The following is a 26819-nucleotide window of genomic DNA, read 5'->3' as shown; positions in this document are numbered from 1 at the left end:
AAATAAATCATACAGTTAGGTCAGATCCAGCAATTCAAGATCCAGCATATATTTTGGTAACTCTTAATTATTTCTTTAATTACTCAAACTTTACTCTTTATTTTTTGACCCAGATATACAGTTGGTGATTATAATTTGCTTCTTCCAGGTGTATAGAGATGTGTGCTCATGAATTATGTTTTATTTCCAACATTCTGGACTAAGAATGCATTTCAAACATCGTTAGAAATTTATTAAAGACTCAAAATACTGTGCTTGATAGTGAAATATGGACAAATAATGTTTATCACCCTTGATTTTACATTGGAAAAATGTTATAGTATTGTGAAATAAAGAAACGATGATATTTATGCAAATAAAGTGCATTCAATGAATCTATTATGACTTAGTATAGAATATAAGTCTTTGGGAACATTCTTATGCATTTTTATGGGCCCACCTACTCCAATCCCTTAGGAATATGAGTGAGGGGATTTTATTCCAATATTCTTAATAGAAATAAAGAGAAGACCAGTTCCCTGAAAGCATTCCTCCAGCTGGGTCACTCATAATCTGTCACTTGGACTTTGTGTTAACATTATTATTGGGGTGGTTTCACCCCCTTCCCTTCCTCCGTGGTGTTCTGGAGTTTTATGAATGCCTGGAACAGGGATTTTTTTCACTAGCACAGGCTTATTTCTCCATGTGCTCGGTCACCCCGTTTTCTGATGTGAAGTGGCAGTTCTTTAAATATAATTGAATGTCTTTTGAGTGGCGGGAATTAAAGTTGAAAGGATATCCCTCTGTACATAACTTTCCACTGAATATGATTAAAAGTATGGAGGACACATCGCGGTTATTATTTGCACTTCACTGTCACCTCTGAATCCAAGAGTGTTAGTTCAATATCTGTGAGTCAGTTTCTTTAAAGATACTCAGACTGTTCATAAGCTAAATGCCATCTGCCTGAATAAACAAGAACAACCCTGACCACACCCTGCACATTAAATACTATCATATCTTCAATGTATATTAGGAAAACTAAGGATCAAAGAGTTTAATTCTCTAAGATCATAAAAGTGGCAGGGTTGAAATTCAAAGCCAACTCTGCCTGATTCCAAAGAGCAAACTCTTTTCTCTGTATCACACTATCATACATCCACTATTTTCTATAAAGGCAAAGTCCTCCTGTGGCTTGCAGTATTATAGGCTCAGAGCCTCTGTGTACACTTCTTATTACAGAACCTAATTTTCCTACTTGTTATGGTAGATTGGGCTTTCAAACAGAGCCTGACTTTAAATTTGAAATAAGTGACTTTGCAGAAAGACATCTGCTACTTTCCTGGCATTCTTACATCAAAATATAATTAGATAAAGAAAGTTTTACAGTTCCTTGAAATGGTCATAAGGCAATTTTCAGTATTCCTTTAATTTTTATAGATCTCTTGATTTTCCCCATTTTTTTTAAAAAGGTCAGGCTAAAAGTTTAGAAAGCATGCAATTATTCACTCACAGAAGAATCATAGAATAATCAGTAAAAAGAGTATTAGCAATGCATTTTTCCCTCAAAAAAATTTGTGCTTGTTTGTGTTACCATAATATTTGGATGAAAATTCAAAAAAAAAAATTAAGTTACTTTTGGTTCTATAACATTTTTTTAAAAGTTGAGTATGTGTATGTTTTACCTTTTGCTGAAGTCTCTGAACTTTGATGAAAATTCTAAAAAAGAAAAATAGGTGCAAGGCACACTTGTTATTCAGAACACAAGGTCACAGAACAGTCAAACTGATAATACTTAAACTCTAAACACTGAAAGTTCTCTGGAATGATAAAAAGACAAAGTATTTCTTGGTGTCATAGATAAATATTTCTTATTAAACAGAGGAAATCTAAGTCATAAGATGAACAAAAAGCCAGACTGTTTGTTGTCATAAACAATCGGAGTCAGTTGAATTTTTAAAGAGAAATTTCTAGAATAAGCTCAGCCTTTCAGTATCCTTAGAACACTTCCCCAATGCCTAAGCTCAATCTTCCTTCCACGACACTGTCTAACCTTTTGATATAAGTGCATTTCTAATTCTCTCTGTTCAGTGTGTTCACTTCTCATTATTAGCAGTCATTCACATGCAAGTTTGGGCTGCACCAGAAAGGAGGGCTGGATGAAAGTAGACAAAATCATATAAATTCATGACATAGTTTCATTTTTTTTCTTTATTTTTAGGAGAATAAAAATGATATTAAAACACTTGAGACTATATCCTAAATTTTAAAAATTCTATCTGAAATTTATTTTATTTTTGTTGTAATTTAAATTTACAGTCATTAGTATGATGATTTTATTTATTTCTATATTTATTGGCTTGTTTATTTATATTATTTTTCTTGGAGGCCTAGATTACTTTAGTGGTTTAGGAGTTGCTGGTTATAACTCCATTATCATGAAAACTATATAAGGTGATTCACAGGTTCACTAAAAATAAAGTTTCAGTCCAAAACCAAATTCAATTTTTAATAAGGTATATTTTAAATAACATTAATTAAAAAAATCTATTTTTTCCTTTCACAAGTTGGATTTTTAGTAAATTCAGTTAATGGAAAGCCTAAATTCTCAAATAAAGAAACTAGGGAGTAATTGTTTTCTTATAACCAAAAACTTACTACAGTATTCCTTTAGCGAGAAATACTTCTATCACGTTTAAAATGTAATTAAATTTATATACAACCTTCACTTAAAGGTACTATTTGTATGAAACATTTCAGAAACATTTCTCTTGTGTAAAATATTTTAAATGAGCATAGATTCAACTACCACTCTTACGAAGTCCACATACAAGGGGGGACCTAAAAAGCCCGGAATTTATTTATAAAAAATTGTGTATTTATTCTTACATGTTTGAACTTCAGTCACCTTCAAAGCACTCTCCATTCGATGCAATACACCTATCAACACACTTTTCTTCCACTGCTCAAAACAGTTTTTGAACGCATCAATTTTGATGACTTTTAATGCTTCTGCGATTTTGTGTTTCGCTTCTTCCACATGGGCAAAACATTTCCCTTTAAGGACTTTTTTCATCCAGGGAAATAAACAAACAAAAGTGTCTCGCAGGGCAAGATGGGTTGAATAGGGAGTGTGGGGTATGGGGGTTATGCTGTTTTCGGTCAAAAACTGATGAACATTCAGCATTATGTGGCAGGTGCACCCATAAATCACCCATCATGAAATGGGCAAAAAAATTCACTAAAGCCTGATGCAGTCCCTCACAACAATGCCAGCTGGTACACTGATATGATACACTGGTACAGATGGGTTCCTAGAACACTCACCTAGCAGGGGAAGCCTGTACTACAGAGGTCCCGCCCTCTGGAAGATAATTTTTTTGCGGGGGAGTCACCCTTTGTAAGATCTTTGCCCCATCTATGTTTGCCTGACTATTGAACATGTTGGCTTGACTTAACTAGAATTCAATTTATTCAAAAATAAAAACTTGTACTTTAAAATCACCATGACATCCACCTACAGTACAATGTGTAAGACCATATTTTTTTTTACTTTGTGATTCTATGAGCATTTTTTAACTTTATTTATTCTATGAACATTTAATGAAAATATATTGTGGGAGCTTCTGGAATATAATTTTGAAGGCTGAAAGACTGTTTCCACTGCTGAGTGGGAGCATGAACTAGAGTATAACAACATTTGTGATATAATTCTTCATTTTGCCAAAACTTATATTTAATAACTATCTAATTAGTTCCCTGTATGGTAGGGAATAGTCTCTTGAAAGTTGAGCAAAAAATGCAGACACAGGAAAAAAACTTCCCAGGTTTGGCTTTGTTGGAAGAAGACTCATCTGTCTCAGTATTTCTTGGTTTATTTTGGGTGGTAGACTGAGCCACTATGACATTGTTAACTGCAATTTGTTAATGCACAAATTCTGTAGAATGCGCTTATTATTTGTGCCAACATTCTTATGTAGATGGGCTCATAGTTAAGGTAGGATGGGAAAACAGATGAACAGAAAGGCTAAATGAAGATGGTGTTGAATAAGCAAACTTTTAAAGTATGCTTCAAGTAAGCAGAATTTGTTTATTAGAAGATTTGAACTATCGATTTTGGTCATTGACATATTTGAAATACAACTGTTAATTGTCAACTCTTCTCTTCATTTCTATGCATGATTAATCACAGACAATTTAGTCCTTATAAGTATGTAAGAAATATGAAATGTGAATATGAGCTTTCCTTGAGAATTATCATTATTCATAGCTTTCCTAGGAAATACTCAATTTCTCCTTGAAGGATTCTTTTTGCTTCAGATATATTGAAAGTCTAATACTTCAGTGAAAATTGTTATTTGCATTTTTTTTAGGAAGTTTCAGAAAATGAATGTTTTAAAGATACAGCTTTTTATCTAGAAATACTTTAACATCTTTTGAAGTACTTCATCCTAAAATTAGATTTTCCTCATTCTTTGATCAGTTGTTTGTTCCTACTGATTCTCTGAGAGCTGGACATAAAAATGGATGAACAACCAAGTGGTCTTAACAGATGGGAAGGCATATGCGTTCACATTCATACATCTGGTCTTCTCCTCTGGCAAAGACTCACATTTGTCATGAGGCTGACTGTAATCAATGGCCTGAGATAACGGGGACTTAAGAGTGCTTGTGTGAATTAACATCATCTAGGCCACATGGAAAAGAGTCTCAGAAACTACCACCAGCACCTCCCCACTACCTCCACTAATGATAATGACTCTCATTCAGGACACTACCTTCTGGATTACTATTATTACTATTATTTTACATTAATTTAATTATTAACATTATTTCTAATACTTATGTCATAATAAATTATTAACATTATTTTTAATACTCACATGAACCCTGCCAACTTTGTTTTATTTTTGTTTTAGAGATGACTAAAACTTAAACTCAGATAAATTAATGAATTTTCCAAAGGATGTTCATCTAGAAAGTAGTAGATCTTAAATTCAATTCATGTTTGCATAACCCTAAGCTCTTTGTTTTAGGTGCTTATAACAACTTTAATATGGGATAATCTAAGGGAAACTAATTGCTTATTGAAAGTAAGTTCTCATTACCTTGTTATCCTGACTTAACTTCAGTTATTATATTCTTAACATTATATAATTCCTAAGTTTCTGAGTCCATCAAATTATTTATTTTCAAAAGATATTGGTGATAAGCTTTTCAAGACTATAGCATAATTTTCTTACTCTGACATGGAATAGAAAAATATGATTAGATTAGATGTGTTCACATTAGATTTACTACCTTGTTATAATTTGTGAAAACCATGGATCTTAATATCTGCACATGAAAACACTTTTGGAAGCTACATAGTTATTTCATTTTCTTCTATAATTGGAAAGTATAAGAGTAGATATTTCACCGCTGAGAAAAATTTAAGGAAATCAACACACGTCTATCTCAGAAATTGAATTTGGTGATTTATTAATTATATTATTTAAATTTTGATTTCATTATTGCTTTGTGCTTTTAGTTTTTAATAAATGTTTATCTTGAAAATCTTTTGGTGAGGTGACTCTGTTGCTCTTCAGAGTCATCCTTGATACTTTTCATGTATGCAAATAAGGTATTTAAATTTCTATATTAATTATTACTAGCTAATCACAAAAACAATATAATTAAAATAAAACATAGCAAGTTCAAGTTTAAGAAATTATTGATTTTTTTTCATAATCATCAATTTGAAACAATAAGCCCAATCTTTTATACATATTAATATAATTGTCCATTTTCTAATTCAATCTTTTTTGAAATTTCAAGACTGGCATATTTCATGTAATATAATCTCTGCTGTTTCTTCCCATGCAAGTAAGGATGCAGGTGATCACTCTCTCTTATGAAGCTTCACATATACTGGAATGTGTATAGGGGCTTGGGTTTAAATCTCTATATGCCACTTATTAATGCTCAATACACAAGCAGCGTAAACATCAGATTTTAATAATGAAGTGAGCATTAAAATACTCTGTAGCATTGTTGTGAGTAAGAATTGAAATAAAATAAAACTTAAATTAAATAATATATTAGTGAAACTATTTTATTATTGCAGTGTACTATCAAGTGCTTATTATTGTTCTTATCATGATCATCATATCCTTCTGTTTAATCCCTTGCTAAACTAACAATAAGACAAAGTGGATTCGTCAAGCCAGATTTCCTATTTTTTTCTTGGATAATTATCACACTTAACTCAGGTTTCCGAGCTTAAAAAATAAATAACATAATGCTCTTTTTTTGTTAAACTGAAAAAAAACAAACAAACAGGATGTGGGATCATAGAAACAGCACGCATTGCAAATTCATCAAAATATGTGAAAGACACTGATTTTTCCTACACATGTGCTTGACCATGCAGTCAGAGACACTTACGCCTGCATATACTGGTGCCCATGAGAGCCAACAATAGTTTATAACACACGTTGGCCCGTGAATATTATTATGTAAATGTATTCATCTAGGTAGATTGCAGAATTGACTTCAGTCTCACTTGGAAGTTATATTGTTGTTATAAACTTCAAAAGTGTATGAAATTTCCTTTAATTTAATTAAATCCATTTGTATAATAGAGTCAAGTTTCCATCATCCCCAAATGATTGAAATATACATGCACACACACAAACATATATATAGCAGCCTTATCCTTCAGTTTCCTTAATTAATTATTGAACTCAGGTTTAAAATAATTGCTGTGTAAAAAATAATTATATTTACCTCTGATTTTCTCTGAAGAATTAGTTTTAGTTCACTTACAGTATCTGTAATTTGCTTGGTCTCCACACATCCCAGAACACTGCATATATTTTTAACTTCTTCAATTATATTTTCCACATTTTGCTGTAGATGAAAAGAATGATATCTTAATGTTTATTAAAATGGAGAGAACACTAATTTATCTTTACCCTAATTCTTTTTCCATGAAGTGGAAATGAAACAAAACATGGTTGCTTGTCCCTTTGTGCGGAGATTTTCAGGACTCTACTGATAGCCTGACCTACAATTTGCATTGAGTGACTGCTTAAAAGACTATTAAGATTATATGTATCAGCTCTCACTCTAAGTTTATATTATCTGAAGTAAAATGGGAGAGAAGGAGAGGGGAACTGAGGAGGAATGATAGGAGGAAGGGGGATGGAGAGACATAGAGAGAGATGCATGAAGAGAGAGTGTCTGGTTTTTGCAAAATACTTTGAAAACAAGGCAACTGGCAGCCACCCATAAAAAGTTTCAGAATGCATCTGTTTTTGTAAACAGTATACAGGAGGACAAATTTATTAAAACTCATATTTGCAGCATCCAGAGTAAACTTGGGACAATGAACTTTGGCGTTGAAGTGTTTGGTAATCATTTGATTGTACTATCCTTGAAGCAACTGATGTTCCAAAAGGTTACTGATGACAAATATAGTCTACAGTAGTGACCAACTGTTCTTAATATCAAAATTGCTGGCTGCATTTAATATAGTTATGCGCAGATTTCATGGTCACAGTTGTAAGAGCTTCTTTTTTTTAATTGAATTTATTGGTGGTGACATTGGTTAATAAAATTATATAGTTTTCAGGCATGCAATCATTACTCTTTTTATTTCTTACTTTTTACATGTTCTTAAATTAGCTCTCATTAAAAAAATCTGTTCTATTTAAACCTTTTTCTTTTCTGTGTACATTACTACCTATGTTGAGAAATATTTTTCTTCTTTAATTTTGTGCTAGTTACCATTAATTATACAATATTTTTATGTACTCTGCCTATATCATTAATGATGGTGGCTTTTCAAGACACGTCAGCTCTGTCACCAGCGTCACAGTCATTTCAGTGGAGGATTAGGGCAGTTTGTTTCAAGACAGGTGGGAAAATATTTTTCCTTTTTTTTCACACAGAGACATGGATTTACAATCTCCCAAAGGTTTTAACTCTGCTCATTCTAGATCATTTTCTTAACACAATATTAACAATACATAAAGACAAAATGAGTAGTATTTTAAGGGAATACCACTTTGTTTCCTTTGTAGAAAAACAATTTTTTAATATGTTGGCAACATCTCTCATATGATTTTATAAACACTGAAAATGGATGGCAAAAACCTAGGAAAAATAGCTAATTAATACTGTGAAAGCCAGAATCAGAATTTCAAAAATGATAGCACACTTGATTAATGAGTTAACAGTGAGAAGATGCAATTTAATTGGGACACATTTTGTCTTTTGCAGACTAAGAAAATACAACCACTCAATTATAACACAGGGCAAAAAATTTGATAAGTAATTCACATGAAAATAAACCAGCTGTTTTATTTACGTTTGACCTCATTATGAATTAACATTGTGACATGGCTGTGGGAAGATTTACTTTATTATAACTACAAAGTTGAGTTCCACCACGTTTTCCATGTATATAATCGGAATAGAAGTTTAGCTTGGATTACCAGCTTTGAGATTGAACTTGACAAATTGAATTTTCACAAAAGAGAGCAACTCAATTATTAATATACTGTTAATATACTCAGTCAGACAGTATAGTTGACTTTATATTCACCTTGTTGTCAGGCTATGTGTGTTAAAAACAGTGGTTCTGCCTCATTTTTACCTGTGACCATTATCAAATTTTTTAATTTCCAAGGTCCCGAATTCCCTTCTCTTTAAAATTAGAATAGTCATATTTATAGGGTTATCGTAATGATTAAGATCAAATATGAAAAGTGCCTGATAGAGAATATAGATTCAATTTTAACTAATTCATTTTATTTAATTAATTTTTATCTTTCACACAGATTTTTCAGTTTATAAGAGAAATCAAACACTATACATACACAGATAGCTAATGAATAAAAACTAAAAACGCAAAAAACTATAAGAATGGTACACATTAGGTGCTAGGTTTAGTTTTCTTTCATACCTTCTTAGTATATATGTGATAAATGTGAATTGGGGGAAATCCATAAAATGGTAGTAATTGAGATGCTAATGCTGGGTTGACGTGTGTCACTTGGTAGATAATTTACTTCTCTCTTATCATCTTGAAGTGCTTCTTATCTGATCTATTTATTTCACTTAATCCTCAAAAAATTCTGAAAAATAAATCTTGTATTTGTTACATTCTTATATCATTAAGACTGCTAAAATTAAGTGACATATCGCAACAGTAGAATTAACTTGGCGATTAATTGGATGTGAGGACCAACAGAAAGGTTGGATTTAAATGATAGCAAAACTTCATGCTCAGGAAACCACACATATGGTGTGCCATTAACCATGTCAGAAAACACAGGCAAAATGTTAAAATTTTTGGTGGGAAGTTGTTAAGAGTACAGTTTTGATACACAGCTTGAGCTTCCAAGGGTACCATGTAGACACAGCCTGTGGATATGTGGAAATGCAATGGGGATTCTAGCACTAGCAACTGTTGTACTGAGAAATACACACACAGAAAGACACACAAAGCATATGAACACTAAATAAACTATAAGAAAAAAACATGTAAATGTATAACTTAGCCAGAAACAAAGGTAACATAAATCTCTCGACGAGAGAAATTTAAAGAGGAAAATTAGGCCAGAGTAGTAGCTTCAACAGTGATGTTGCAATACCTGGCCTGGGAGAAATAATCAGATTAGTTTTAAGCCCTCAGGTTTAGAGACTGGTTTTGCTGCTCACAATTAAACAAGTGCTGAAATTTTAGACATAAACTAGTTGGTGACGGTAGGGGAAGGGTCAGAGCTGGAGCTGTGGTCTTGAAATTAATCCCTGACACTGGATCGATTGTCACCTGGACAAAGTGGAACAAGAAAAACCATGCTTACTTACTGAGAAAACTTTTGAGGAAGTCTTTCTCTATGCAGGGGCTTTGAGTAAGGAAAATAATTACCTGAGTTATTGTGTTATGTGTAGCTATACTAATTTATACTACCCGTATTAAGTATTTATGCTAAAAATTGTGCCAGACTATTGTGATTCTTTTAGTTAATGAAAGCTGATAATCATGCTGCAATGTTAGTTTGTGTGCTATTTTCCAAGCTATCTTAGGAAATATTTGATGTTTTATAGACGTCAGGAGCAGCATTCTAATACTTCAGATATTAAGCTTACCTTAAAAGTATTTGGAACACTGGAGAAATTTGATGACAAACTTTTCTCTTCTGCATCTTTCTGGAGAACAAAACAAAACAGCACAGAGTAAGGTTCCCCCCAACTTCATTTAGCTGTGGTAGAGACCAAAATAATGTGTTTAAGCAGCCATTTAACAGCTTACCATGTTTCAGGTTTTATATAAACCTTAATTTCTATTTATATTTACATATTGAAAATTATCAAATTCAATTAATGAATTTGGACACAAATTGAGAATTTTGAATTATTTTCTTTCCTGGTTTAATAGTTAGTGCTATTACAAATTCATTAACAATTAAAAATAGTCTTTGGAGTTCATTTCAGCTTAAAATAGTCAATGTTGTTCACACTGTAACAATGGAAAAAAGAAGAAAATATGTAAAATCATCATTTTTTCTGACCCTAGTATATAGATTTGAGGTCACAAGATAACCAAGTATACTGAATTCCAGAGAGTAATAGGCTACTACAAGGAGAGATGGGCACACACTCTGACTTTTCACAGAACATGGGAGAAAGAGGTGGCCACTATATAAATCAGCTAAAAATTTAAAAAATTTTTAAAAGCTAGGTATAAGCTAGTATGTCAATTGCAATATTTGGGAAGTCAAGGAATTTACATTCCATTGGCAAGCTCTTTTCCGTGAACACTTATCAGTTGTTCAGGGGAAATATTGAAGGCAGTGCAGGAAAATGAAGGTCCATTCAGTGGTGCAGTATGTATTTGTGTCTATGGAACGGGTACAAAGCCCTGTTTACTTCTGTGAAGCCTCCTCTTATAAGAAGTAAAAGCCTTAATTTGCTGGTTGATGGTCCTAGGTAAGTGATGACCTTAAAAGGGTTAGAACATACTCTGTCATTCTGATTCCAGGTAAAAATTTTTGCTTTTGTTGGGGGAGGGGAAGAGAAAGAAAAGCAGTTTGCCTCCTGGGGAGAGGTAGACATAGCTGAAGATTCTTTGCTAAGGAGGGAAACATTTTGTTTTCGGAAGGGGCAGGAAACCCTGTCTTGAGGCCTGGATCCTACATGGATATCATTCACTAGTCAGGCACTGATACTGATAGACAGCCTATCTGGACTGCTGGGAGTGGGCTGAGGGTGGGGAATACAGGGGCCACTGGAGGAGATAGAGCTAGGCCATGGGAATGGACCCTGGGAGCTGCATGTGCACCAAGCCACCGTCTTTGGGGAGGAAGGTCAGAAGTTGGAGTAATGCCTTCAGGACCGCCCAGGACCATGGCAATGCAGTGCCAGGGCCCCAGGGTGTAAGGCCACGTTGCCTGGATAACTCAGCATGTGTCTTATGGACATTCCACTCCTGGCTGCAGATGCCCTGCCCCTCCTGCTGAGACCACCTCTGGTGCTGCCTGAGAGGTTGTGCAGTATCGGCAACTAGGGCGTGGGAGGCACAGAGTTGGCAGAGCGTCAGGGGAGTCTCCCTGCCCCAGATAAAGATGGCTGGGGGAGGTTCTTACAGAGCGCACACAAGGCTAGCAAAATAATTGGATAGAGAGCAAAGCCCACCTACTCCCTCCTGGTACCAGAGTGGGGGTAGGACCAGGGGAAGGCAGGCGCATGTGCCATAGAGGTCAGAACGGTGGCAGGGGGAGGTGTGGCACCAAAGAGGCCTGCCAGCATAGCCTGGGGCAAGAAGGGGTTGGTTGGGAGGTGGATCCACTCAAAGTGCATGAAAGTTTAGGAAGTTAATTGGTCATTCTCAGAGAGCACCTGGACCATCCCATACCCAAAGCAAATATAGTCCCAGGCAAACAAAGAAACATTCTTTTGCTCCTTGCTTGCTGATTAGACCTGCACTCAGACAGTGCACTGGCCTATCCTCTCTATGGGCCATGCAGCCTTAGCAGCCACCTGGCCGGTGGCCTCCAGGAGACAGCACTCCCTGTCTCTCTCTCTATCTCTTTCTCTCTCTCTCTCATGCCAAACTGGTAAAACATTGGCTGGTGTGTTTATGGGCTCTCTTATCCAGGAGCAGGCCTTAGCAGTCACATGGCTATTGTCATGCCAACTCCACACACAGCCTCCAGGAGGGAGCTTGAAGCCAGACAGCAGCTGGGAACAAGCTAAGCTGCCTGGATGACCAGAGGACAGTACTTTAAAATGGAGCAAGAACTCTGGGCACTGCCTGTTGTTTTGGTCATGCTGAGGATGGCTGGGTTTTGTCTGGGTTTTGAGAAGGAGATCAGCTTTGAGACAGGGAGTCCCCAATTCTCACAGATTATTAAGCATCTGAATAAGAGCCTCTTTCTTTTCTCACCAGACTCTGACTCTAGAGTTTGCCTGTAGTGGCAGCAGGCAGCTGAATCCACAATTTTGTTCAGTAACAGTACCACTGGGAGGAGGTGCAGAAAAGTCCCCTGCACAAGACTACACCTAAAAGGCACAGGTCAGGAATTCTCATAAATTTCCAATCTTGAGATTTAAGAACAGTCTGCCTAGGGCTGTGGTTGATCATTACAAAATAAAACTTCTTTTACCCAACTACAAAGAAAAATTGATTCTATTTTTAATAATAAATGAGATCAAAGTTTGTGGGGGAGAGACAGAAGTATTGAGAGGGACCTAGGCCTAGGCAAATAGGGACTATTGAAAGCAAACAATGTCACCTAGAGATGATTATGCTAAATGAACTAAGCCAGTCAAAGAAAGGAAAATACTGTATCATCTCACTTATATGTGGATTCTAATGAACAAAATAAACTGATGAAAAACATAGAAACAGAGCCATGGATACAAGGAAGAAACTTGACAGCTCCTCTCAGAGGGGAAGAGGGCTGGGGGCTAGCTAGATGAAGGAAGGTAAAGAAGGGATTAAGCAAAAAAGATACATGTATCTGTGTGTGTGAGTGTGCGTGTGTGTGTATATATATATGTATATATATGTATATATATATATAATCTCACATAGACACAGATTACAATGTAGTGATAGCAAGAGGGAAATGGGGGCTGTGGGGTTGGGACTAGATGGAAGTGGGCAAAGGAGGCATAAATGGGGACAGAAAGGGACTCTGTTTTGTGTGTGGGCGCATGATGCAGTGTGCAGATGTTGTTGAGTTGTGCACTTGAGACATGAATGGTTTTGTGAACCAATGACACCCTAATAAATTCAATTAAAAAGCAAAGACATTAAATTTATAATTAAAGCCCTTTTTACAAGGAAAACTCCAACAGATTATTTTATTGATGAATTTTATCAAACATTTAAGGAAGAAATAAAAGGAAATTTAATCAAATTCTTTCAAACTACAGAATAGTGGGAACACTTCTCAACTTATTTTATAAGGTCAGCATTACTCCAATGTCAAAATTAAACCACAACATTACAGGGAAATAAAAACATAGACTTATGTTCCTCATAAATACAGATGCAAATATCCTTAACAAAATATTGGCTAAAATTAAAGCCAAAAATACATTAAAAAGTTCTAAATCTTTACAAAGTATTATTCATTTCAACAATGCAAAGATATTTTTAAAATATGAAAAGAATAAATGAGAAAAAAACATAAGCCCATGTCTATAGCTATAGAAAAAGCATTTGACAAAATTTAACACTCATTCATGATATACACTCTTAGAAAACTAGGGATAGGAGGGAACTTCCCTAACCTAATAAAGGGCCATGGGTGTCATAACATACCTACATAAACTAAAAATAACTTAATAGTTAATTGTGCAAAACTGCGATTTTATCACTAAGATTAACAACATGGCTAGAATTTTGTTTTATCACTTGTAGTAAAATACTATTGGAGATCAAGCCAACAGAAATTCATAATGTCTAGGATGGGAGGGATTTACTACAAAGAAGGACTTGGGCACTCTTTGGTATAATAGAAATATTTTTATATCTTGATTTCTGTGGTGGTTGCATAGGTATATAGATTTTCAAAACTAGTCAAACTCTACAGCTAAGTGAATACATATTATATAAATTAAACTTTGAGAAATTTGATGTAATAATAAGATATCATAATGAAAATAAACAGACAAGCCAGCAGTGATACTTACAGCCCACATAAGCAAGGAAAAAATAATTGTATAAATAAATCCAAAATCTATTTGAAAAAGATAAAGAAGTATAGGACAAAGAACAAAATGATTAAACATGTAAATTATAAAAATAATAGTTTGATGTTACCTTTAAAAAGAGTAAAGACTCAGGAATTTATTAGTAGTCAGGGAAGTGAAAATGAAAAATGAAATGAGCTATCATCACATTTAACTCAGGTAGGTAAAATTTGAAAAGTCAGACTATATCAAATGTCAGTGAGAAAAGGAACAATGTGAATGCTCATGGCATTGTAAAATGTCTGAGACCCTACTGGAAAAGTAATGTCTTTGGTATTACAAGGTATTTGTATTACCTTATAAGTTTATGATCGCCCTGGCTGGTTTGGCTCAGTGGATTGAGCGTCGGCCTGCGAGCTAAGTGTCGCTGGTTCGATCTTCCAGTCAGGGCACATCAGAGAAGGAAAACTCTGACTCCAAAAAACCTCCGCTGCCTTGTGGCATACCTCTTCAGGGGAAAGGCTAAGGGAGTAAACCCCGACAGAAAATCCGGAGCCGGAGTCCCTAAGGCGGTTTGACGTTGTAGTCAATACCGGCAACTCCTGCGGCGCACCTGAAGCCAAGCTGTATTGACTCCGTCTTTCCCTTGGACCCTTCAGCTGCGAAGAGAGGGGGGGTCTGCTGCATGGGCAACAGCAGACCCTCCATATCACCCTGTCCAGGCTCTGTAGCTTCAGCTTCACTGGAGAGGACACTCCAGCGTCATCATAAGATGTCGATTCAACACGGGAGGAGACAGATACCGTGTCACTCCCGAGTTGGACTGCACAGCCATTCTCGGCGGTGCAGATAGACTCTTAAGAAGCTACACCATCGTCTCTCGAGACGGACGGCTGCCGACGACGATAAGTTTATGATCCTAGATATATACCCTGGAAGAATCCTTAATATTTGTTCCAATGTATACAAAAACAAAACATATAAATAAATAAGGTTCACTCATCTAATTGAGTACTATAAAGCAATGAAAATGAGCAAATAAAAACCCCATGGGACAAAGTGGATAAATCTCAAAAACAATATTGAGTGAAAAGGTACATAGCTCAAAAAGTACCTACAGTTTGAGTTCATTTAGGAAGACATTAACAGGAAACCTAAACCTTATATTGCTAATGGATGCACACTTTGGTGGTGAAGTGGTAAAGAAAAGCAACAAAATACTTTTAACAAAAGGATACCTCTTACGTAGAGCAAAAGAGATATAAAGCTGCACACAGGCAGATCCTGTGATGCTGGCAATATTTTGTTCCTAACCTTAATGTTTAATATGAATACCTGCTCTTTTATTCTGCTTTAATTTGTATATATCTTATTCTATGTTCTCCATGTGTTATATAACTCACTGCACAAATTCCAAATAAAATGTTATTCCTTTGACAGAACCTTTCAATGCTTTCTTTCTCGCTAGGAATACAAATTATGTTGGCTATGATTACCTCCCTTATTGAAGATTTACTTTCACTGTTTCATTAAGTCTGGGAATGTTCAATACGTAATAGGTTTGACTTTCAGTAGTTTCAGTCTGCCCTTTATTTCTGCTAAGCTAGGTTCCAATTCTGCAACTGTGTTTTATTTTTCTTGTGGCTCCACCTTATTTCTTCTTTTCCTTGACTTCTTCTTTTGTGACCTTTCAAGTGGTCCTTGTTACCAGTTTATTTTTCCTATTTTTAATGATTTTTTTTCCTTATTCACATTTTCTTATATTCTATTGGAAATGAAAATCAGTTTTGTGACATCTGGATCCTATACAGTCCTCTACAAAGTGTGAAAAATAGTAAGTCTAATTGCAATAAAGTAACACTTGTACTTATCTTTCCTTGAACACTTTTTATCTTTCAGACACTATATTATATTAAGCACTGTTTCATTAATTTAAAAATATTATTTTATTTCATTATATTAACTTTAGTGATAAATTATATGCACTCTAGAAAGGTTAAATAGAAACTTCCTTAGTTGGCAGAAGATTGGCATGTATAACTATCTGATTTTGGAAACCCTGGTCCTAAATTCTGTCCTTTCTATCACTCTGTTTAAGTTATGCTTCAAACTGGAGCTTTTGAATATCCAACAACAGATCTCCTTGTTACTAAAAGAGCTTTGGTTCTGAAAAAACTATGTAAGATCTCTATGTGGCTCCTTTCTTCCTACTTATATATGACATTTTCAGCCTCTGTCTAGTGGCTGCATACAGTTGGATTTGGGTTTGGGGAAGGGAAAAGTGTGAGTTAAGTAATAGTTTGCCAACCTACTGAGTCACTTTAACTTGAATAATAAAAATGCCATATTCTGGTTATCTAGTTGATATAGTCTCTTGAGTAATGGGGTAGATGGTAAAGGATTTGGATATTTTTAGCTCTTTTCAGACCAGGTAGATATTTCACAAAACTAATCACATTATGAAGAATGAATATATTTTTCTTAATCCTGATCATTCTAGTTTACAATTAGTTCACCAGTTAATAGATTCTAGTGAAAAATTGTCACCAATGATAGGAATTGCTAACTTTCTCTAAAAACCCTAGTTGACATTTTAATAAAATTTTCGGAGATCATATAATAGAGGTTATTAGGAAGAAACAACTTTCCATCAGAGATTAAGCTTTTAATCTATGTTGAAATCTGGTTTTACACTGCTTTGCTCTGTATAAATCCCACTCTATGCATGTTATTTATGTGAACATACTGCCTCTTCAACTAGAACCTCAGCAATTTCATGGCAGTGATGCTCATCCAGATGGGTAGGAGGGGAAAAGCTTGGGTGGAGAGGTCAAGCTGTGCTGGCGGTGGCAGCTGTGGCGACAGCAATGGGACAGCAATAAGCACAGACACTCGTATTTAAAAAGAGGTGAGAAACACCTGGGGAGTACCCCCAGCTGCAGATTAGACCCATCAGCTCACGACTCCAACACTGGGGAAGGCAGACCCCCACTGCCTCGGACTGTAAAGGCCAGAGGGGGTGGGGATGGAGGAATAAGCTCCTGGTCTGTCAGTGGAGAGTAAATGACAAGAATCCATCTTAGACCCCTGCTCCCACACAAAACACCACAGCGTGATAAGGAGGGTCGCTGGGTAGTGACAAGCACATGGGGCTCTGCTCCCTATAGCACAGAAGGTGTGACAGCCCTGCCCAGGAAACAAAGGTAAACACAAAACTCTCAGGATGGCACAGATCATGATAGAGATTCCAGTGACACAGCTGACCAGCCAGCAAATATCTGATCTAACGGATCAGCAGAAGGAAATCTTTCTGAGGCACAGTTCAGAGTTTTGGTTATAAAAATGCTTACAGACCTAACAGCAGATCTTAAACAAGACAGGGAAGAAATGAAAACTAGTCCTGCTGAAATGAACAAAAACACATACAAAACTAGTGGTAAGGGAAAGAAAACCAGGGATGAAATCAAGAAATCAGAACATAGGGAAGGAACAAGCAGTCAACCAGTGCAGAAAGAGGAAACAAAAAGTGAGGAAAATGAGGAGAGGCTCAGAAACCTGTGGAATAGCTTTAAATGGGCCAACATCTGAATCATAGGGTTACCAGAAGGTGAAGAAGAAGGACAAGAAATTGAAAAATTATGTGAAAAAAATAATGAAGCAGAACTTTCCTAGCTTGGGGAAGGAAATAGATTTACAGGTCCAGGAAGCACAGAGAGTTCCAGAAAAACTGGACCCAGGGAGAACCACTCCAAGACACATTATAATCAAATTGTAAAAAGTTAAAGATAAAGAGAGAATCTTAAAAGCAGCAAGAGAGAAGGAAAGAATCATGTACAAAGGGGTTCCAATTAGACTATCAGCTAATTTATCAAAGGAGACCCTGTAGGCAAGAAGGGACTGGCAAGAAATATTCAAAGTAATGAAAATCCAAAACCTACAGCCATGAATACTCTATCCGGCAAAGATGTCATTCAGAATAGAAGAGCAAGAAAGTGTTTCCAGGACAAAGTAAAACTGAAGGAGTTCATCAGATGTTATATGAGATGTTAAAGGGACATGTTTAGGAGAAGGAGGATCAAAACTATGAACATTAAAATGAAAGCTGCATCACAACAATCAACAACAGAAGTTAGGGAACTGAAACAAATGCAAACTAAGTAGGCAGTGAGAGTGGGAAAAGAATTATAGGTATGGGGAACATAATGGGGGGAGGTCAGCTGGGAAGGGGAAGAGGGGAAAGGGATGGCGATACTACAAGAATTAAGAAGCATAGTAGGAGGGAGTGGAGTAGATAGGAAGATGTTGAGAAGAATTATAAGCACAGCCAATGGGCATGGACAAGGTGGGGGGACAACTGGAGGAATGAGGGTCACTGGGTGGAGGGTAACAAAGGAAAAAGAAATGGGACAACTGTAACAACATAATCAATAAGGCATAATAAAAAAAAAGAAAAGAAATAACCATTGTTGAAGAAAAAAATATTTGAAAACTTAAATGATCTATATTGATATTCAATAATATTTATGTCATGTTTTAGAAGCATGTACATTTGTTATTTTTTCAAATCATGTGCAATGACTTTAGTTTGGGGAATATAAAACTGTGGTTTTCAACTTGATACTGTTTCAGCATTGATGGAATGCTACTTAATACACTTGTCAAATAAATAGAAAGTGCAAAATTGTGAATTGATAATGTCATAGTCTCTCCTCACTTCTCAGATATTTACTATTGATTCTGCTTCACAGGCAGAATCTCATTTAAAGAGCTCATTGTTTTCATGGATTTCATCTGGAAAATCTCAGACACTGTGGCCTGCTTATAAAATAATTCAGATGTGAGTGATGATAACTATTTGTCTGTGATAATATAAAGACACTATTTCTTTAATGTTTGGCCAAGTTTTAACTCATATTTTAAAAATTTATAATAATCAATGGTTTCTTTCAAAGTGGAAATATTGGATTCTTCATGTATGAGTAATATGATCAAATTTCTGTATTTGGATAATAAGAACCATTACATGATTCTCAACAGTTTCTCTGTGTGTGCATGCACATAAAAAGACATCTATGATGCATGAATAGTACTGAGACATCTGGCATTTAGATAATTAAAATTCATCTATAAATAGTTTGCCATAACCTCAAAAGTATAGCTATATATAGTCAGGATACATAAATGATCTAAGAATGAAGTCTTAAACTCTCCTGGTCCCTGGAAAATTTCAAATTCCACACTAGAAAGAATGACTATCACAAAGGTAAAGAATCAAGCTGAAAGAAGTAGTAATTGTGACACTTTCATAAGACTTAAAACAATCTAATTTTGAATTATTTTCACATTCCACATTTTAAATTTCCAGATTCAGACCAGGCTCAAGAAAGGAAAGTGAAATTAGAATGAGAGGATTACACTTGAGTGAGTAATAACAGTCATATATTTGTCATCACCATGTCTTTAAATATTTAGATGGAAGTCACACATGAATTTGGTATCTATATCAAGAACTATAATTTGTTATTTTCAAAATCCTTTACTGTTCATCGTTAGAAATAGTTACTTAAGATCTATGTCATTTTATTTACATATCAGGAGTCAAATTATCTAATGGAAAAAAGTAATCTTCACTTGTTTTAAAACATTCTTTTATACATTTTTCTCTAATCATATGATGTTTTATCTGTGGAAGACCAATCCTTCCCTGAAAGAATAACCTATAAGAAATGATCTACCTAATGGTGATTACAACTTGGATGCCTAGTTGGTCACCAAATCTCAGTAGCCTTGTACTGAATCCATCATTTTCCCATTCCAAGATAACTTCTCTCTTCACTATTTTAGTGGGTTGATGTCTTCATCTAGTCAGTCAACAGCCAGGAATCTGGAGGAAATTTAAGCAACCTGTTCTTTTTTCACTCAATAGCCTTTTACCAATCATGTACATTACACATTTTCACTTATTATGAATCTGTTCCCTTCTGTCCATCCCCATATTAGAACTTTTGTCAATGCCTTCATCATCTCTTTGAGCTAGTGAAATGCCCCTTTAATCACCCATCTGTCATTCTACAGCTCTGCATATTGGTTTCATGTCATCACTTGATAAATTAGAACATCATTAAACTGTCGATAATATGTCCTTAAGATCCTACGTAACTTGGTCCCCATTTGTCTCTTTCATCTAGTCTCTTTCCAGGCTCTCACCTTGAACTGTATTTGTAGCCAATGCTAATTTCATAGTTTCTTAATCACATGAGGCTTTTTCCTAACTGCTTTTCTTCATGTTTTTCTTTGCTGAAAATTATCCCTATTTCTTACCTTCCTTTACTATGTCCTTTCTATGACTGGCATAGTTATTTTTCAACACTCAGATCAAAAAGTAAAACTGATAACCCCCCTTTTGTGTTCTGAATACACATAGGTCTTTCACAGGACCTGTGATATTTCATTACACACATGTATGTTTTGTCAAAATAGAATGAAAGTCACACAAATGCAGACACTGCTTTATTCATTATCATGTATTAAGAAACTTGCAAAGTTTTAGAAAATAGTTGATGCTTAATAAATACTTACTGAATTAAAAGACAAAATAAGAAATGTTAATACCTGGGTTTTCAGTAGGTATTTCAGGTGGGAGTCATATGTTTTGATTACTGTTGAAAGGCACTGTCTGTAAAGAAAAAAATAAAACCTTTCCTTAAAATTGGGTGGGAAAACAATATATACTAATTGTAGTACATTTACTACAAAATTAGACTTTGTCCATGATTCTATAGCAAACTAGCTTTTAAAAGAATTAGTGCAGATCACTTTGTAGCCTACATATAGTGGCCCCAGGAAGCAGGCAGTGACTGACCTTGGTCTGAACCAGAGCTCCTACCAAGAGACCCTAGAACCAACATACCTGATAGCCAGCTTCAGACTACACCTGAGTACCACCCAACCTTCTCCAGAAATGCCACTCAGAGGGAACACATTGCAGGTTTCAGAGCCCTGCCAAAGTGAATCATGTGCTGTATGGTCAACTCCTGCACAACAGCTCCTTCATTGTAGTCATGGCCAATCCTCACAACCAATCATCCTGAGTGTCATTCCCTCCCATTGACATGCCAACAGCAATCAAAGCTTGACTACAAGAGAGTACACACAACCTACACAAATGACTCACTTGGAGCACAAGGCTCAGGTGACTAGGGGGACTGTGACATGGGCCTCACAGGACACCTACCACATAATTCCATTCTACCAAAACTGGGGGAGTTAGCAGCTCTATCAAATACATAGAAACATACACAGGAAATCAGCCAAAATGTGGAGACAAATCAACATGTCTCAAATGAAAGAAAAGAACAAAACTCCAGAAAAAGAACTAAACAAAATGGAGACAAGCAATCTACCATATGCAGAATTTGAAACACTGATTATAAGGATATTCAATGATCTCAGTGAAAATTTCAACAAAGAGATAGGAAACATAAAAACGAAGATAGAAAACATAAGAAAGAACCATTCATAAATGAAGAATATAGTAACTGAAATGAAGAATATATTAGATGGAATCAACAATCGATTAAATGAAGTAGAGGATCAAAATCAGCAATTGGAAGATAAGGTACCAGAAGAAAACCAATATAAACAGCTAAAACAAAAGAAGTTAAAAAATGAGAATAGTTTAAGGGGCCTCTGGGACATCAAATGTACTTTTTCCTCATAGGGGTACCGGAAGGAGAAGAGAGCAAGGAATTGAAATGTATTTGAAGAAATAATGATGGAAAACTTCCCTAACTTGGCAAAGGAAATAGACATACAAGCCCAGGAAGCACATAGAGTCCCAAACAAGATGAACCCAAAGAGGCCCACATCAAGACACATCATAATTAAAATGTCAAAGGTTAAATACAGAGAGAGAATCTTAAAAGCAGCAAGAGAAAAGCTGTTAGTTAACTATAAGGGAGCTCTCATTAGACTGTCAGCTGGTTTCTCAACAGAAACTTTGAAGGCCAAAGGGATTGGTACAGAATATTCAAAATGATGAAGAGCAAGGACTGACAGCCAAGTTATCATTTAGAATTAAAATATTAAAGGATCTTCTTTAAGAAGAATAAAAATATTAATAATAAATAACAATAAATACACATCTATCAACAATTATCTTAAATGTAGATGGATTAAATGTTCTAATCAAATGGTATAGAGTGCCCGAATGGATAAGAAAACAAGACCTTTACATATATTACTTACAAGAAACTCACTTCAGATCAAAAGGCACACAGAGACTAAAAGTAAAGTGATAGAAAAATATATTTTATGAAAATGTAAATGAAAAGGAGAAAAAAAAAGCTGAGGTAGCAATACTTACACCAAACAAAATAGACTTTGAAACAAAGGCTATAACAAAAGACAAAGAAGGACCCAGCAGGTCCACTTCTGAGTATTTATCTGAAGAAACCCAAAACACTAATTTGAAAAGACATATACATCCATATGTTTATTAAAGCATTATTTACAACAGCAAAGATATGGAAGCAACCTAAGTGTCTGTTGATAGATGAATGGATAAAGAAGTGGTACATATGTACAATAAGCGAAAAAAAGAAAAGGGAAAAAGAAGTACAAATTGGTATTACAAAACAGTTATGGAGATATAAAGTATAGCTTTAGGAATGTAGTCGATAATATTGTAATACCTATGTATGCTGTCAGATGGGTACTAGATTTATTAGGGTAATCACCTAGTAAGTTATATAAGTATCTAGTCACTGTGTTGAGCACATGAAACTAATATAACTTTGTATGTCAACTGTAATTGAAAAATAAAAATTATTTTAAAAAAAGGTAAGGGTGAAGGAGGTCAAAGGTATAGTAATAGAAGATTTGCTTTGGGGTGGTAAACACACACCTATTTAATTTTATTAACAAATTTTACCCCAATATTTTAAATAAAATTTAAAAAACAGACACATAGGCCAATGGAACAGAATTGAGAGCCCAGAAATAAACCTATAGATATATGTTCAAATAATATTTGACAAAGGAGCCAAAAATACTCAATGGGGAGAGGGTAGTCTCTTCAATAAATTGTGTTGGGATAACTGGATAGTCTAATGCAAAAGAATGAAATTGGACCCACATCTTTAACCATTCACAAAACTTAACTGAAAATGGATTAAGGACTTATACATAAGACCTGAAACTGTAAAAGTCCTAGACAAAAACATTAAGGGAAAAGCCTCTTAACATTGGTTTTTGCAGTGAGACTTTGGATATTTTACCCACAGCACAGGCAACAACAAAAGCAAAATTAACTAGTAGTTCTACATCAAACTAAAAAGCTCCCACACAACTAAGGAAACAATGAACAGAATAAAAAGACAACCTAGGGTTTGAGAGAGAAAAATGACATAACATATAGCTGATAAGGGACTTACTAGCAAAATATATAAGAAACTCATAGAACTCAGTGACAAAAGGAAAAATCAATGAAAATGTGTAGAGGACTTGAATAGATATTTCTCTTTAGAATACATGAAGAGCATCACTAGTATCATGGAAGTACAAATCAAAATCATAATCAGATATCACAAATATAAAACATAACAAATGCATCCATCAATAGATGACTAGATTAAAAAATGTAATGTACACATGAAATATTAGCCATAAAAAGAAATTCTCTTATTTATGTCAACTTTGATGAACATTGCGGGCATTATGCTAACAGAAATAAGTTAGAGACAAATACCATAGGATCTCAATTATATATGGAATCTAAAAACAGAACTAACAGAAACAGAAAACAGATTGGTAATTACTAATGGTTGAAGGGTGAGGGTGGGGGAAGTGGGGAGATGTTGGTCAAAGGTTACAGACTTTCAGTTTTAAAATAAGCTGTGGGGATTGAAGTTACAACATTTTGACTATAGTTAACAATACTGTATTGCACACTTAAGAGCTGCTGTAAGAATAGAGCTGTAATGTTCTCATTATAACAATAAGAAAATGGTAATTATGTGAGTGAAGGATATGTTAACTAGCATTGTGAATAACATTTTGAGATATATATCGAATTGTATACACTCAACTTATACAATGCTATATGTCAATTTTATCTCATAACTTAAAAAAAAGGAAAGGAAATAAAGTATCCAGTGGCCTTTATGAGGATCAAAATATACCAGTACTAGATAACATTTGAGAATGTTAAGGTTGCATGCAGAATAAGTAGAATAAACATTGACTGAGAGTTAGACACCTGATTTTAGTCATGGGTGTGGCATTAAATATCTCTTTGATGGCAGACAAAATTATAAATTTCTCTGTGTTTCACCTTCCTTTACAGAGGACAAGCAGTATTGGGAGCTAGAGTCCCTGGAGACTACAATCCATGGCTCTAGGATATTAGAGAAGAGGTGGAGGAGTTAGATTCTGAAGCTGGTCTGTCCCTGCCGGGTTTCCTCTACTTCTCATTTCAGGAGGGCTTTTACTTTGCCCCAAATTAACCTGCACCGTAGACACCTATACTGCACTGTGGCCAAAGCCACCAGACTTCTGTGAAGGGGCAGATAATGGCAGGATGAGAGAAAGAGAATGAAAACTCCCTTGCTTTAACCATCTTCTTACAGACTCTACTAGTCTCTGAGGCCAAGGTAGTGGGCAGTTACAAGTCACGACACTTCACCAAACCAGTATAAACTAATTCTTTGTCTCCCAGGGATTTCCCACTTTTTAAAGAATTTATCAGCTCTGATATCTCTTTCCCCTGTGCAGCTTTTTTTTGATAAACTTATTTTGGAATACGGAAACTAACTATAGCATTTGTCAGTATGCCATTTTGAAGTGAACCTATACCTGATCCAGTTATTAGCTATAAAAGGAAAATTTGGATTAGGGTATGTCAAAAGTCCTCTCTAATCCTACCCATTTTATGATTATATGGTATGAGGCTGAATATTTTGGCCAAAGAAAGGGAGGCACACATAGAAAGACTCAATAGTTTAATAAAAATAATATGCCCTTTGCAAATTTCAGACAGAACTGATTTCAGTCCTGGCACTAACAGACTAAGTGGTCTTAGGTCAGTTGAATAACTTCAAGTTCCAAAACTCAGTTTCCGTCATTCAGAAATGAGATAATATGCTTTATCATGGGGCTATAGGGAGAATTAGATGAGATAATATATGCAAAATATATAAGAAGTGATAGTTACTATTAACAGTCACCTAAGACAATTTTAAATCATCTTATTTTTTACATCAGGTTTTTCTTTAGAGATTTATGACATATGCCTCCCATATCCCATTATTTGCTCATTCAACTTAGAACAATAATTATTCCAGATAAACCCAAGTTAGCTTCTTAGTTAGGTCTGCTCTTTCAAATAATACATGCACACATGCATACATTTAGGTATCTGAATCAATAAGGATAGTTTCATTTGCTGTCCCTTGAGTTTTCCAATTTGAATACACACTTTGTTTAGATATACTAGGTATTTTCGGAGATTTCCAGAAAGGAATTTAAAGCAGGAGGTGGTGACTTTCAAAGTACGGAAATGGAGGTATACAGAGAGCGTAGTGACACAGGGAAACTCAAATTCACAAAATGAATGGGAGAAAAATCATTGAAAATGTAATAACTGGTAGCAGAGATATTCTAAAATGAATGTTAGATTGTTCTGAAAGGTTTTAGCAGCTTTTCAAATGTATCTGAATAGCCGCGAGGAAGAGATAATTATTAACAGAATTTGCCAAAAGGAAGTATCTACTAAAGGTACAATAGCTTCCACGATACCAGTGAAAGGACAGATTTCACAATCAACTGAAAAATATTGTGATTTGACACTTGAGAACTCAGTCAGAAAGTAGTCTTGGGACAGAAATAAAATGTCTTACCTGGATATTTTCCAAATATGCATAAATTCTAAAAGTTGGTTCAGAAAAAACTGACTGTGGTCATCTTGATGCTGTAGATAGAAGAATACATTAATATTTATAGAGTGAATACGAATGAGTACCGGATAAAAATAGGTCTGTAACTTCCCGCTGTCATTTAATTCACCTCTTTGATACCCCTCATTCATCATCTTAATACGTTGTTTTAAAGGCCTTATAAGACTCTCCTTAACTGCATAAGCATTCTTTTCAAAAATAAAACAGGGAGCTGAGCTTTAGCTGAAGATAAACCTCAAGGACAGTTGAAAGACATCCTGATATCACCAAGGTCAAACACTACTTTCTCCTGGGGGGAAAGATGTTCTCAGGCATCCTGTGCACACCTGCACTTGTTCTTTACATTGAGCCAGGGACGCCATAACAGCGTAAGACTGGACAGCGTGCCAGGCTGGCCTCAGACACAGAATGAACTCCTCCATTTCAGCATTGCCACATCTTGCTGCTAAACATTTTTTAAGAGACCTTACCATTTCGTGGGCATTAAAATTGTGCTAATGATTTACAATTACTGATTGGTATAAATCCCAGGAGCTGTCAGGTGGCATTATAATCATTCTCCCAAGATGAGTAGGAGCTACACATCATAAAATATCGGTCCTGTGATTCATGTGTGCGCGCACACACACACATTCAAACTGTCACTCCTTGATTAGTTCTACAAGGTTGTTCATGAAAACCCTATGCAAGTCT

General features: G+C 35.2%; 1 protein-coding gene across 1 annotated transcript in view; it reads right to left on the bottom strand.

Moving 5' to 3' along the window:
- Positions 1 to 26819, bottom strand: part of PIK3C2G (phosphatidylinositol-4-phosphate 3-kinase catalytic subunit type 2 gamma) — a 283426-nt gene that overhangs the window by 221453 nt on the left and 35154 nt on the right. The window contains exons 6-11 of the mRNA XM_090275472.1: positions 26070 to 26140; positions 20785 to 20848; positions 19804 to 19876; positions 10120 to 10175; positions 6748 to 6870; positions 1665 to 1698 (exon numbers count right to left, since the gene is read on the bottom strand). Coding sequence (XP_090131598.1) covers positions 1665 to 1698; positions 6748 to 6870; positions 10120 to 10175; positions 19804 to 19876; positions 20785 to 20848; positions 26070 to 26140 — 421 coding nt within the window. The remainder of the gene's footprint in view (positions 1 to 1664; positions 1699 to 6747; positions 6871 to 10119; positions 10176 to 19803; positions 19877 to 20784; positions 20849 to 26069; positions 26141 to 26819) is intronic.

This window comes from Furipterus horrens, unplaced genomic scaffold (assembly GCF_987537825.1).
Source record: "Furipterus horrens unplaced genomic scaffold, mFurHor1.1.pri manual_scaffold_4, whole genome shotgun sequence".
In the NCBI taxonomy this organism is placed as follows: domain Eukaryota; kingdom Metazoa; phylum Chordata; class Mammalia; order Chiroptera; family Furipteridae; genus Furipterus; species Furipterus horrens.
This window is presented reverse-complemented; position numbering and strand designations above follow the sequence as displayed.